The following is a 15,818-nucleotide window of genomic DNA, read 5'->3' on the forward strand; positions in this document are numbered from 1 at the left end:
TGGTGTGACCCATTCTTCAGTACTGCTCAGGGGCTTGGGATCCTCACCAGCTGGTATTGAAGGAGTACATCAAAACAATTCAGAGGTGTGTTGCTAGATTTGTTACTGGCAGGTTCGAAAAACACCTAAGTGTTATGAAGATCCTTTGGGAGCTTACATGGGAATCCCTGGAGGGAAGGTGATGATCTTTTTAAGAAACACTATTGACAAAATTTAGAGAATCAACATTTAAAGCTGACTGCTGAATGATACTACTGCTGCCAACATACATTTCAAGTAAGGACCACAAAGATAAGATACGAGAACTTAGGGCTCATACGGAGACTTCCAGACAGTCATTTTTCCCTTGCTTTATTTGTAGGCAGAACAGGAAAGGAAATGACAAGTAGTGGTACAGGGCACCCTCTCCCATGCACCTGATGGTGGCTTGCGGAGTACCTATGTAGATGAATATGTAGAGAGACCCACTGTACTATCTTTCTTTATATACAGAATGAGTATGGCATCATTTCTAACTACTTTGTGTGGTTTCCCAGAAACGGTAGTCATTTACACATTCAAGCATGTAGTAGAATTCCTGCCAAGATGACATTTGTCCCATGATGCGTTTATGATGTTACCATTTTAATGGTCTAAAATTTAGAAGAAATAATGGTATGGTAGGATATGTGCTAATACATCAGGGAATAGCTTACGTGGTTTTAGAGGGAGTTATAGAGGGCAAAACTTGTGGGGAAAAACATAGTGAATAATTAGGTCATTGGGTGTGGGTGTTTTTCTGAACTAAAGAGATTTTTATAATGGAGGGAATTGCAATGGAGATCTCAGAGAAGTCAGAAGACAGATAACTCTTAAAGAAATATTTGCTGCACAACTGTAAAAGTATTAGTTCTGGATTAATGGCATGTCAGGAAGTGATACTAGAACATAATCTTCTGCAAACTGCAGGCATCATACATGCCAGATGTCTTAAATTAGGATATAAATTAAGGAATCTGGCAATCAAATCTTTGAAAGCATATAGCCTTGTTATCATGAATGACAGAATGATCAGGTAGTGAGGCAGATAATTTGCAGAAAGTCAATCCCAATTTCATATGGAGACATTAGTAGCGAACTGTCTCTGTTTAATCATGTTCATTTCTAAATTCACATAGGTCTCATTGTTAGCATTCTATACAAATCTTAATTAAAGTCTTTGTCAAGAGACACATATACCACATCTTCTTCTTATTATTATTTGTGTTTTACCTATCTAGGACAGGCCACACTGTAATTAAGTTTGACAAATGTATTTTTATTTAACTTTGTGTCTGGAAGCTTCTGTGATACTACAATCATCATTTCCTCTGAGTGTGTGATCATATTTCAACTGTTTGTTTATCATGTGTCTGGGATAGAAGGTGAGGGCTAACCTAGCATTTTCCTAAATGAGTGTGCGAAACTACCTAGAAACCACACTCATGATGACTGGTGTGCCAACCCCAATTGTCAGTCTGCTGCGCAGATTTGATCTTGGTCTGGCTCATTTTCCTGTCACATAAGCTAGTGCACTGCACGTTATGCTATACAGGCAGGTCAGACACATAAAAAGATGTGTTGTAGTTCTGTTACAATAAATTCCCACACAAAAATGGTGAATATTTCAAACAGCAAGCTATGAGTTACTTTGTTTTAGAGCTTACAGAATTTGTATTTTAGATGTGTATCATTACTCTACAAAAATTATATGTATCTCACTCCAGAAGTGTCTCCATTCTGAATGATAATTTGAAAACTGTGAGAATGAAAACTTAGGTGACATGCTCTTCATGCTGTAAGCTTCTAATACCTTTTCCCCATATAATTGCACGATCATCAAGAAAATACTGGTCATCCTTAACTGTGCGTCTGTCACCACTGACAACTACTTTCCACTCAGCATGTGCTTTTCCTCTTAGGACAACACGAACAGCTGAAAAAAGAAAAATGTAGATATTGTGGCACTACAGATTACTCACAACATAGACACACTCCTCTTTTTGCATTTAACATATGAAAGTACAAAAATAAATTTTTTGCTGTAAGTGACTGTTGAAATGTAATTGAAAAGTGGTAAGTGATAGATACTGAAGTATCATTTTGTGAAATAAACAGAGAAAATATATATTTTTGTTTTTAAATAGAGGTTGAATGATAACATATTCACCTAAGTAATGCAGAGGCATATATTATGCAAAAAACTCAAATGGTTTATTGGTTTAATACATTTCCAGAATAATGGAAGTATGTATTTACACAAAAATGATGTTGCAATTTTGAAGAAAAATTGCTTATAACTTTATAATCTTTATATACACCTCTATTTTTTCCACAGTGCAAGAAACAGAGTGTAACATTTTAGGATTCAGTAGCATGTACAGAATGGTGTTTCAATTTTTTTTAAGAAGGAAATAAAATGCAATGCATTATCTGTTGTACTAAATATTACCACTTGCATAACATTAACTTACCCCTTAGTTTGAAATTTTCAATTGTATCAAGTACAACATGTCCTGCCAGGCTTTCACCGGCATAGTACATTTCTCGGTCCAAACGTATGTCAAATTCACGGATGTAATCCATAGTGGATTATTTAGTTTTACCATAGTACTTTGAGTTCACCACCTAAAATGAATATACATACAGTTATTATGCTCAATTAGGTACACATTTACAGATGGATAATTTGCTGTAGATTTTATACTTTTTTGAAAGTAAATACCAAAATATTCTCATGTTGTTTGTTTACTGCTCAGTTACAACACATTAATATATATATGAAGTTGCCTTCGCAGGTCTTTCTGTATGTGCAGACTTTGATCTGGTGTTCACTACAGTGTGTAGTAATTCACGAGGAAGGTTTTTGTATGTAACTTATAAATATTTTGTACGAACTGTCTGAATAATGATGAATTAAAGTTAACATGTGAAAACAGTTTCACTGCCACATAGTGGCTCAGATTCAGCGTTACACTGTGGCTCCCCTTTTCCCAGTTAGAGAACTGGTTATGGACATGCAAGCCATCTAACTGACACCCAACTGATTGCAATCATTTCAGAAAAACTGAATAGCCAAAAAACATGTCAGTCCAAAACCTGTGGTTTTTTATTATTTTTGCATAGAGTAAAATGCAGTGTAGGATACAGTTTTACACCAATTACAAAAAGAAAGTTTTGCTGTGGTGTAAGGGAAGGTGTTGTTGAGTGACAATAAAATAGACAAAATTACTAGTTGATGTGATGAATGGCAGCTTGCACTAAATGTAGAAAAATTTAAGTTAATGTGAATGAGTAGGAAAAACAATCACATAACATTTCAATACAGCTTTTGTAGTGGGCTACCTGAAACAGTCGCATCAATTCAATATCTAGGCAAATGTTGCAAAATGATATTAAATGGAATCAGCACATTATGACAGTAGTAGGGAAAGTGAATGATTGACTTCAGTTTACTGAGATAATTTTAGGAAAGTGTGGTTCATCTGTGAAGGAGACCATGTACAGAAAACTAGCATGACCCATTCATGACTACTGTGCTAGTGTTCTGGATTCACACCAGGTCAGCTTAAAGCAAGACACAGAAACACCAGGTCATATTGAAAGAAGACATCAAATAAATTCATATGTGTGCTTCTAGATTTGTTACCAGAAGGTACGATAAGCATAAAATTATTATGGAGATGAATTCAAATGGTGGATGAACTCAAATGGAAATCCCTCCAGGGACGACCTTCCCGTGAAACACTACTGATAAAATTTGGAGAACCAGAATCTGAAGTTGGCTGCAGAACGATTCTGCTGCCTCCAACTTACATTTCGCGTAAGGATCACGAAGATAAGAGAAATTACAGCTCGAACCTAGGCATATAGAAAGTCGATTTTCCCTCGCTGTACTTGCGAGTTGGACAGGAATGGAAATGACTAGTGGTGGTAAAAGGTACTCTCTGTCATGCACCAACCGGTGGCTTGCAGACTATGTATATAGATGCAGATGTATGTTGATGACGGAGTGATTTTCTAGGTGTAATGCCAAAACAGATAAAATGCAGACTTTTACAACTTTCCTGCGTAAACAATGTGTATCACAGATGGATGACTATGGAGGCTACTAACACTATTGTCAAGTTTAATGCCGCAGCTGGAAGTTAATGACCTTCCTTCATTACTTCTATGAAATAGCTGACGAAATCCTCGAACTTGTGGGCCCCTATGATCAATTTGAGTCCAGTCAGCTGTACCCAGTCACTCATGATGGCAGAAAGAACGCCTGAGACATGTACGTGTTGTGTCTACATTTCTGTAAGCGCGAATGCATTGACTGATGTCACACAGCAGGTGCAGTGGAGTGTTTAATGGCTCTGAGCACTATGGGACTTAACATCTATGGTCATCAGTCCCCTAGAACTTAGAACTTAGAACTACTTAAACCTAACTAACCTAAGGACATCACACAACACCCAGTCATCACGAGGCAGAGAAAATCCCTGACTCCGCCGGGAATCGAACCCGGGAACCCGGGCGCGGGAAGCGAGAACGCTACCGCACGACCACGAGCTGCGGACGCAGTGGAGTGTTAAATGGCAGCTGGCGGTGTAGTATACATCGCCGCAAAGTGCTAAAAATAAAGTAATGAAGACCAAAAAAACATTGATGGCTACGATTTTATGATTTACGCATCGAAATTGTCGTCTGTTATTACGCTAAAAGGAGTTAGCTTGGCCGGCCAATGTGGCCGAGTGGTTCTACGCGCTACAGACTGGAACCGCGGGACCGCTACGGTCGCAGGTTCGAATTCTGCCTCGGGCATGGATGTGTGTGATGTCCTTGGGTCAGTTAGGTTAAAGTAGTTCTAAGTTCTAGTGGACTGATGACCTCAGAAGTTAAGTCCCATAGTGCTCAGAGCCATTTGAACCATTTTTAGTTAGCTTGCAAAACATTAGGCGATGTATTTCCTGGTACTTGCTGTATAGGTACTTCCAAACTTTATCCGTTTCGTTTGTTTTTTATCTTTTTTTCTTTTCCTAGGTGGAGCAGGCTAGGTAAAGTCAGGTTTCTTCCAGCCAAATTTCAGGCGAGCCTATAGTGAGGCACGGAGAGTCCCCATTGAGATCATTTGGAAGGGCATTTTCAGTTTCAGCATTTGCCTAACAACCAAGAGAAACCTCCTGAAAACCTTGGTCAGAACCGGGGGCTGGGAATCATTTCAATTGTAATTCTGGGGCAATATGTCCTAGACCAAAAACTGGAAGCCTGGTTAATGTAAAAGTGTATTTCAGAATGAGATTTTCGCTCTGCAGCGGAGTGTGTGCTGATATGGACTTCCTGGGAGATTAAAATTGTGTGCCGGACCTTGACTCGAACTCGGGATCTTTGCCTTTCGCGGGCAAGTGCTCTGCCAACTCAGTTACTCAAGCACGACTCACGACCCCTCCTCACAGCTTTAATTCCTCTATTACCTCGTCTCCTACCTTCCAAACTTCACAGAAGCTCTTCTGCGAACCTAGCAGAACTAGCACTCCTGGGAGAAAGGGTACTGCGGAGACATGACTTAGGTTAGGTTGGCAGAGCACTTGCCCGGGAAAGGCAAAGATCCCGAGTTCGAGTCTCCGTCGGGCACACAGTTTTAATCTGCCAGGAAGTTTCATGAAAGTGTATTTGTTTATGAGACACTATCTGATCAACAACATCCGGTGGACACCTCTACGTAACGCAAATTCACCACTACATGTCGCCGGCCGAAGTGGCCGAGCGGATCTAGGCGCTACAGTCTGGAACCGCGCGCCCGCTACGGTCGCAGGTTCGAATCCTGCCTCGGGCATGGATGTGTGTGCTGTCCTTAGGTTAGTTAGGTTTAAGTAGTTCTGTGGACACCTCTACGTAACGCAAATTCACCACTAGATGTCGCCGGCCGAAGTGGCCGAGCGGATCTAGGCGCTAGAGTCTGGAACCGCGCGCCCGCTACGGTCGCAGGTTCGAATCCTGCCTCGGGCATGGATGTGTGTGCTGTCCTTAGGTTAGTTAGGTTTAAGTAGTTCTAAGTTCTAGGAGACTGATGACCTCAGAAGTTAAGTCCCATAGTGCTTAGAGCCATTTGAACCACTAGATGCCACGAGAGGGGACCCCCCCGCCTTCTGTTGTATAAAATATGTGTCATGAGAGCTGAGCGAATTAGAACGTGGGATAGTCATTGCACGTCGCGTGAGTAATAAATCAGCCGGCCGCTGTGACCGAACAGTTCTAGGCCCTTCAGTCCGGAGCCGCGCTGCTGCTACGGTCGCAGGTTCAAAACCTGCCTCGATCATGGATGTGTGTGATGTCCTTAGGTTAGTTAGGTTTAAGTAGTTCCAAGTCGAGGGGACTGCTAACCTCAGATGTTAATCCCATAGTGCTTTGAGCCATTTGAACCATTTTGAAGTAATAAATCCAGCAGGGGCGTTTCTTCCGTCCTAAAGCTGTCCAAATCGACTGTTAATGATGTGATTTTAAAGTGGAAATGTGAAGGAAGAACCACTGTAAAACAAGACAATGCAAATCTCGTGAACAGACCGATGGGGGCCGTAGAGCATTGTGGCGAATGGTTGTAAAAAATCGCATGAAATCGGTGGAAGGAAGCACTCGTGAGTTGGAAAGTACTACAAACAATCCAGTTAGCACACTGAATTTGTGTATGGATTTGAAAAGAATGGGATACAATGATCGAGCAGTTCTTCATAAGCCATATATTTCCGTAGTCAATCCCAAGCGACTCTAGAAATTGTCTAAAGAGTGATGCCACTAGTCAGTGGATGACTGGAAATGATTTGAAATGATAAATCACATTACACCCTGTGGCAGTCCGATGTAAGAGCTTGGGTTTGTCAAATGCTCAGAGAACATTACCTGCCATCATTTGTATTGACAACAGAGAACTACAGAGTAGGTGGTGTTATGGTATTGGAGTGTCTTTCGTGGTTCGGGTGTGGTCCCATTACTACCATTAAGAAAACGCTAAATGCGGTAGCATACGAACACATTTTAGAGCCTTGTGTACTGTGTCCAACAGAGGTACAGCTCGTCAATGATGAGTGAATCAACATACAATGCACCATGTTACAATGCAACATCTGTGAAGCCATGGTTTGTGGACAATAACATTCCTGGAATGGAATGATCTACCCAGAGTCCCTATCTGAAGCCAATGGAACTGCTTTGTAATGAGCCAGAACGTCGACTTCGCTCCTGATCACAACGTCCAACGCACTAGCTTTTGTGGTTTCTGCTGTTGGGGATGAGGGGGCTGCCACTCCTCTACAGACATTTCGACACCTCACTGAAAGCGTTTCCAGCAGGGTTCAAACCATTATAAAGGACACACGTCATATTAATTTACGCTGGTTGGTTTCCTTATCAGACGGTGTATATGGAATATAAAACCGATGAGCTGTTCGCCGTGTATGGTGTACCTGTGTGGCTAGCGACTGCAGACCGCTTCTTGCAGGTAAGGATGAGTAGAATGGTGTGCCTTCCCTTGCCTAGAAGAGGCTGAAAAATGGAGAAACTGAACGCAATTTCAGAATTTCAAACAAGAATACTGGCAAAAAATTAGTGTCATTGAAAATAGCTCTCAAAGCAGAACATTTTGTTACTAAAAATTTATTTTATATTTTCAGTCCTTTCCTCAAAAACATCAAGAAACTCTTGTAGTAACGCGCCACACCTCACCACACCACACCAGTCAACCGAACCGAACAGAAACTGTTGACTCGAGGCAACGTAACTTTCATTTCTTCGCTGTTATTGTCATCACTCATGTATAACAAGAAGTGTTTTGGTGATTCATTGTCAGAGTTTTCAGCAGTGTGTGTTATTCGTTCAATAGTGGCATATTCTAACGAGGAATCATTTGGTGTGCTTATGGTACATGGGGAATATCACCAGAATTACCTATAAGTACATCCGGTTTATGCAGAGAGGTATTAAGGTCTTCCATGCCTACCACGACATTTTTTCGACGATTGGAGGCAAATAATTCGCTATGATGGTCAGGTGCAGAATCGTAACAAGCGTGTCTGAAGGCGTGTCAGAGAGGGCAGAGATATTGTTTCTGCAATTAATCTCAACAGACCTTTTCCTACGTGAATAATAACACGGCATTAACAGGCTGAGCAGAAGTACCGCCTGGAGAATTCTACATACTTGTTTACGTCCTTATCACATCTACAACAATGTTCATCACTCAGGTGTCGCCTTCTGCTCCAGACTTGTAAATAAAATCTTGACTTCGTGACTGTCATACGATGGACTGACGAAGCCACTTTATGATCTAATTGCGAGGTAAGTATCCACAGCGCTCTCTATTGATTAGTAGAAAACTATCAATGGTTACGTCAGCAAGGCAACCAGCACATTCGGAGCGTAACTACTTGTTGTGGATTCATCCATGGGAAAGTTATAGGACCTGTTTCTTATGAAGAATAACATGATGAGCGATACTCTGAATTTCTACAATTTACTATGACACAGTTGCCAGAACACGTTCCAACAGCAATATGGTTGCCAACGTCGTTACAGTAAGATCGGTGACCAGAACATTTTTCCTTGATGGCCAGGCATAATTCAAATCAGATTTTATCAGGTCGATGGCATGGTAGTGGAGATTCAGCAACTTTAAACCTATGGTAGCCAGATTAAAATCCTGTTCATTATTTCTCCTAGGTACAGTTCGAAGATATTAAGTGTCAATAGCGTCATACAATAGGAGATGACGTTAAAGACAGAAACTGCGAAGCATATGATATCTCCCTTAGATGACGAGATACTTAAGGGTAGAAGGGTAGCCAGTGTGCATAAAGGCAGGCGCTGCTGAGCTTAGAACTAGGCGATAAGCATTTTGAACACCTATTACAGTAAGCCTAAACTGAAAAACGTGATAATTTCTAGTAATTTGTTGTGTTCAATCAGTAAATAGGGTTTATTCAAATTTAAAAGCACATCTATTACCCTAATTTTGTTCTTTGCCGTCCTTAATCGTTTCTCGAATCGTTAGCACAAAGAACAATTTTTTTATATCACCGAAATGACGCAAAATAATAAAACAACATTTTTGACAACAGTTTTGAGAGCTATTTCCAAAGGTCTACGAATTTTTCACACGTACTCACTTGAAATTCTGAAGTTAGTTTCGTTTTCTCCATTTTATAGCAACGTGCAGGCAATATTACAGTCACCATATACTGTCTGCTTTTATCAGTTTGCCTAATACGCACTTTACACGAAAAACAAAGGACGCCGCTATGCAAGAAAACATGCCTGTGCGGGTGGTGTGGATCACCCTGTACATGTCCGTGTGGCGAAATGGTTGTGATTGAGGTTTAGTGGTAGAAATTTCTGACTAACAGCCATGGCGGTTTCTAGAAATTAAGTTACTCAGAGGACGTGAAACAAAGGCGGCAGCAGTTTTCAAGAGAGGGCCGATTTAAGAACGTTTTTGCATTTCATTTGGCGTCTCTTCCCTCTTTCCCATGTATACTTCCACTCGTCTCAGTTTTCGTTACTACTTTTGGTACACACTGTGTACAAAATTTGCACTCTGGTGCCTCTCTCAGCCCCCAATCGGTCGCTTTTATCGCCTGGGACTTAACACCGACCATGTTTCAAAGTCAGGGCAGTGTGTGCGATGCGTTGCAGGACATCGTCTTTGATTAGCTTACCAAGGAGAACGCTTTAGCACGAAGCAAATAGTGTCGATATCATGTAATGTGAATTAAAAATGGTTTAAAGAGAGCAGTATGGTCCAATGCACCATTCTTTTGTTTGTTTTCAACAACACATCGAGTTTATAGTGCGGTAGGCATCCAAGGAACTTAGTGGTGGATTACACACTTACTGGCGTCAAACGCGAGGGTGTATGTGTGATGGTATGAGTTTCAGTTTCATAGTTTTCCTCTTGATCTATTATAATAACAGATTACGACCAAGGATATTGAGGGCATGACGAAGTACTCCCTTTAGTATAGATGTTGTTCGTGGAGAAGAACATCGTCTTCCAAGAAGATAATGTCGCACTTAAATGAAATGTTGATCACTTCTGTCACGCGTGACTATATAGACCATGCGGTTGTATTCCGAAATACTTCTCGATTTCGTAAAATTACTTTACTTGTTTCACGGCATCATAACAAGATTAACAAGAGCTAACGTTCTTGCCGAGTTGTACTGTTTCGTTGTTGAGATGATGGCTGTAAATGATAACATCGAACAAACTTTCTAATGTTACGATTCTGAGGTTTTCAGAGATCGGTAATGTAAATACTTCGTCTTGAAAATTGGAATGCAATTAGAAACATGCGATTAGATTGAAATAACGGTGTATAACAGCCTGGTCTCTTCTCCGCCAATGCGTATTAGATATTCAGAGATAATTTGTGCTTATCACGGTTCAGGAAGTTGCGTTCAAAGAACGGTCATTACGTATCTTCGTTGCATACAAATCTCACGTTTTACTACGAATTTCTTACGCCATCATGTACTATGCAAAATTTTTAAGTGCATTTCTCTTTTTCTAAGGTTGATAATGCAAATAAACAACTACAAGCTTTCAAGCTAATGTATAGTCTACATCTACAACTACATCTACACTGTCCAGCACAGTAATAAGACCCCCTGTAAAAAACACGAATAAACCACCTTGCAGTCCGAAAACAACGGAAGTAGGTTACAGTACACTTGTTTGCCCACTGCTGGAATATTGCTCACCGGCGTGGGATCCGTACCAGATACGATTGATAGAAGAGATATAGAAGATCCAACAGGGAACAGCGCGCTTCGTTACAGGATCATTTAGTAATCGTGAAAGCGTTACGGAGATGATAGATAAACTCCAGTGGTAGACTCTGCAGGAGAGACGCTCAGTAGCTTGGTTGAAGTTTCGGCCGGCGGGAGTAGCCGAGCGGTTCTAGGCGCTACAGTCTGGAACCGCGCGACCGCTACGGTCGCAGGCTCGAATCCTACCCCGGGCATGGACGTGTGTGATGTGCTTAGGTTAGTTAAGTTTAAGCAGTTCTAAGTTCTAGGGGACTGATGACCACAGCAGTTAAGTCCCATAGTGCTTAGAGCCATTTGAACCATTTTTTTTTTTTTTTTTTTTTTTTTTTTTTGAAGTTTCGAGAACATACCTTCACCGAGGAGTCAAGCAGTATATTGCTCCATCCTACGTATATCTGGCGAAGAGACCATGAGGATAAAATCAGAGAGATTAGAGCACACACAGAGGCATACCGACAATCTTTCTTTCCACGAACAATACGAGACTGGAATAGAAGGGAGAACCGATAGAGGTACTCAAGGTACCCTCCGCCACACACCGTCAGGTGGCTTGCGGAGTAAGGATGTTGATGTAGATGCAAAGCAGATCGCTGTGGTACGTGTAATAAGAAAATCAGTGAGGCTCTGGAAGGTACCGACGGGGATCTGGAGCCACGTCGCCTACAGCGCTAGGTTTATCGGTGAAGGCCCATGGCGCGTAAAGCCCGATCGAGCTGGTACAACAGATTCTGGATTAGGTTTAGACTGGGGAGTCTGGTGGCCAGGGGAGTACGATAAACTTATCCTGGAGATCTTCGAACCACGTATCTACACTGTGAGCTGTGTAACTCGATGCAGTATCCGGCTGCTAGATGCCACAGTGCTGTGGAAAAACAAACTATATAAGAAGTGGACATGGTCTCCAAGCACAGATGCATCCTTGTGTTGATCTGTTGTGCCTTACAGAATGACGAGGGAATGTTACTAAAACATTCCCCAGCCCATAACGCTTCCTCCTCTGGCCTAGACCCTTCCGATGATTGTTGCTTGGGTATACATGCAAAGATCATCGGTCCGATGGAGCAGAAAATGTGATTCGTCTGAAAAGGCCACCTGTTGGCACAAATTGGACATCCAGTTACGGTAATGGCGTACAAATTCAAGCATTCGTCGCCGATGAGCAGAAGTCGGCATGGATTGCGTGGAGAAGTTGCATGCTGCAAAGGCCCATACGCAGCTACGTTCGCTGTGACACTGTTACTAGTCCCTTGGTTCATCCGGGGGGTGAGTTACTCAACAGTTGCACGTCTGTTCGCCCGTATACATGTCCGCAGCCGTCGTTCACCCCTGCCACCTATAGCCCGTTGTGCAGAACATCTGCTTCGGCGCCAGTTTTGGTTCAAAATGGCTCAAATGGCTCTGAGCACTATGGGACTTAACATCTGAGGTCATCAGCTCCCTAGACTTAGAACTACTTGAACCTAACTAACCTAAGGACAACACACACATCCATGTCCGAGGCAAGATTCGAACCTGCGACCGTAGCAACTGCGTGGTTCCGGACCGAAGCGCCTAGAACCGCTCGGCCACAGCGGCTGGAGCCAGTTTTGGATAGGGCCATTTTGAGGCGCTCAGCGTACTTCACACACGGTAGCACGTGAACAGTTTAGAAACCTAATCGTTTAAGAAATGCTTCCACCCTTGGCCCGAAAGCTAACGATTGTACCCTTTTGCAAATCAGATAAATTTCTCCGTTTCTGCATTTTGGTGACTCCACTATTTTCCATATCCCTCCGACATGCTTTGTATAGCCAGGATCTAGCACTAGTTATAACTTTGCTTCCTCCGTTTGCCGATAGGTGGCGACAACGGTAAGTAGCGGTCGAAAGAAACGGATCACAGACGTCAGGCAGTTAGCTAGGACCTTGGGCAACATAACCTCATTCAAACATTAGTCGATTTGGAAGCTTTTCTTGATTGAAAATATCATTTTACGAGCCTAATTCTCGTCATTTGCGGGAGGTGTTACTGTTTTTCTTCCAGTATGAAGAAAAGCGCCTGAGTCTCATCGAATGCTCTCAAGCATGTATGGTAAGGTCGCTATTGGTGAAATAACGTGTCGTGAGTGGTTTCAACGCTTCAAGAACAGTGGTTGTAACGTCACCGGCATCGTAATGGAAGAGAGAATGTTTTCGAAGATGCAGAATTGGAGACATTGCTGAGTGAAGACTCGCGCCAAACTCAAGAAGAATTGGCACGATTGGTGGGATTCACACAGCAAGCCATTTCCAAATGTCTCAAGGCTATGGGCATGATTAAGAAAAATGGAACGTGGGTCCCCTGTGAGCTGAAACCAAGAGACGTTGAACGGCGTTCATGTATTTGTGAACAGTTGCTTCAGAGATAAAAACGGAAGAGATTTCTGCATCGTATTGTGACTGGGAACGAAAAATGGGTTCATTAAGATAGCCACAAACGCTAAAATTCATGGGAATATCCCGGATATGCTTCCACGTCGACGGCCGAACCGAGTATTCACGGCTCCAAGATCATGCTGTGCATTTGGTGGGACCAGTTCGGAGTCATGTACTATGAGGTGTTAAAACCAAGTGAAACAATCAAAGGTGTCCGTTATCTAACGCAGTTAATGCGTTTTAGCAGAGCATTAAAAGACAAATGGCCGCAATTGTAGTGAGAGGCACGATAAAGTGATTTTGCAGCACGACAACGCTCGACCTCAAGTTGCAAAAGAGGTCAACACGTACTTGGAAATGTCAAAATGGGAAGTCCTATCTCACCCGCCGTATTCTCCAGACATTGCTCCCTCTGACAACCATCTGTTTAGATCAATGACGCATGGCCTGGCTGACCAACACTTCCGATCTCATGAAGAAGTTACAAATTGGATCGATTCGTGGGTCACTTCAAAAGATGAACAATTTTTTCGACGCGGGATTCGTACACTGCCTGAAAGATAGGAGAAAGCAGTGGCTAGCGATGGGAAAATACTTTGAATGATACATGTGTAACCAATTTGTTTCATTAAAGCCTCAAATGTTGGGGGAAAACGGCGGAAACAAAGTTGTACACCTTCTACTAATATGAGGTAGCAAACGACTGTCATAGCAGATCTTTTTGAAGAAAGATTAAGCTTCAGAGCGCACGTCTGTTGGTTTTCTGTCAGTACAAAACTGTTAAGACTTTCGTGTCCCCTTGTTGACAAACTCCCAATTGGCTTCTGCCTCGGCTTCTTCGGCCGAAGTTCGTCTGATGATTTTACTGACGTTTCGCCAGTACGAGTGATTGGCATTTTCAAAGCTTCACCCTCCCTTCACCACCAGCAATGGAGGGTGAAGCTCTGACAATGCCAGCCACTCGTGCTGGCGAAACGTCAGTAAAATCATCAGACGCACGTCGGCCGAAGAACCCGAGACAGAAGCCAATAGGCAGCTTTTCTGTCAATGTTATGGAAACTTCTCTGATTAATCTCCTTGATCGTTTTCACATAAAAAGGTGTCAAATAGCTGTCACATGCCATTAAATTTTTACTGGTGAGGTAATTTTGCACAAATTTTGTCTAGTGTGTTCATTACCTGTAAGTGGGGCTCCTACTCGATGACAGTCTGCAGCAAACATGCAACATGTTCACTGTTATTATCCTTGACAGGCCGATGTTTCGACATTTCTGAAATTCCTTGGAGACGTTCTCATTAATTGATGAAAATTTTCATCCCGCTGCCGGAGCGAAGCGATACTCTGAAAATGAAGAAAACAGTTAAATGCAACAGTGACTACAATCCAGTTACATTAGGGTAAAAATGCATAGCATACCACCACATATTGAGCATAACGGTTAAGAATAATGTTGTAGACAATAAGAATTTAGCACTAGAAACCTCTTGCAATAAAATTCATGTAACGATGGGTGTGGCCAGAATGCAAAGATACGACATACAGAAAGAAATTAAGATTCGCATGTGGGTTTATGAACTAGTTTTAGTTTTTTCCGACATCATGTTCATTTATTTGATGTATTTAATAGAAAAACCTTTATTCTAACTTCGTAGAAGTGTTCCGCCTGAGCGTTCAACCACTATTTCATTGGCTCTTAAATCCAGGCGCAAATCCGCCCCTTAAAAGAATTTGTGGCTAAAGTTTTATGTTATTACATAGCTTAATTTCCCGGTTTCTCAACTAACTTTCAGAGAATAAATTAGCATAAAACTGAATCTCCAAAATGCAAGTAATTCTAAGGAATTGTAAACTATGTTTAACATAGGATACTTTTCAGCTGCTTGCGTGAGGCACCCCACATGAATGAGCTAGCAACTTGAGAGCTAGCCTATGTAGGTGGGCTAGCTGCCTGACCACCTGCAAAGGACATTCCATGCACAGAAAGTCGACCATTCACGGGATAACCGTTCCTCCTCCCAAAACATTAGACACGGTTCGTTAGACCATTGGTACAAGGGGAAATCGCTGCAAGCTAAGACAGGATTCGATATTTCTGGATTTCCGAAAACCATTTGATACGGCACTCCACTGCAGACTGTTAACGAAGGTACGAGTATATAGAATAGGTCCACAGATATGCGAGTGGCTCCAAGACGTCTTAAGTAAAAGAACATAGTACGTTGTCCTCGACAGCGAGTGTTCATCAGAGACAAGGGTATCTGTACAAGTTGTAAATAACTTTTCGCTCCCTGTAATTTACTTCTGTTACCTTCAGAAATTTAAAGGGTGTCTTCCAGTCAACATTGTCAGAAGCTTTCTCCAAATCTACAAATTCTACAAACGTGGGTTTACTTTTCTTTAACCCACGTTCTAAGATAAGCTGTAGTTTCATTATTGCCTCGCGTTTTCCAACATTTCACCGAGACCCAATCCGATCTATTCCGAGGTGGGCTTCTACCAGTTTTTCCAATCTTCTGTAAAACACACGCATCAGCACTTTGTAACTACGACCTATTAAAGTCATAGTTCGGTAATACTCATACCTATCACCGCCTGCTTTC

At 42.0% G+C, this 15,818-nt stretch overlaps 1 protein-coding gene across 1 annotated transcript in view; it reads right to left on the reverse strand.

The window, feature by feature from the left end:
* Positions 1-15,818, reverse strand: part of LOC126298831 (arrestin domain-containing protein 2-like) — a 229,371-nt gene that overhangs the window by 119,421 nt on the left and 94,132 nt on the right. The window contains exons 2-4 of the mRNA XM_049990307.1: positions 14,397-14,559; positions 2,493-2,646; positions 1,832-1,954 (exon numbers count right to left, since the gene is read on the reverse strand). Coding sequence (XP_049846264.1) covers positions 1,832-1,954; positions 2,493-2,604 — 235 coding nt within the window. The 5' untranslated portion in view covers positions 2,605-2,646; positions 14,397-14,559. The remainder of the gene's footprint in view (positions 1-1,831; positions 1,955-2,492; positions 2,647-14,396; positions 14,560-15,818) is intronic.

Source organism: Schistocerca gregaria, chromosome X, assembly GCF_023897955.1.
Source record: "Schistocerca gregaria isolate iqSchGreg1 chromosome X, iqSchGreg1.2, whole genome shotgun sequence".
In the NCBI taxonomy this organism is placed as follows: domain Eukaryota; kingdom Metazoa; phylum Arthropoda; class Insecta; order Orthoptera; family Acrididae; genus Schistocerca; species Schistocerca gregaria.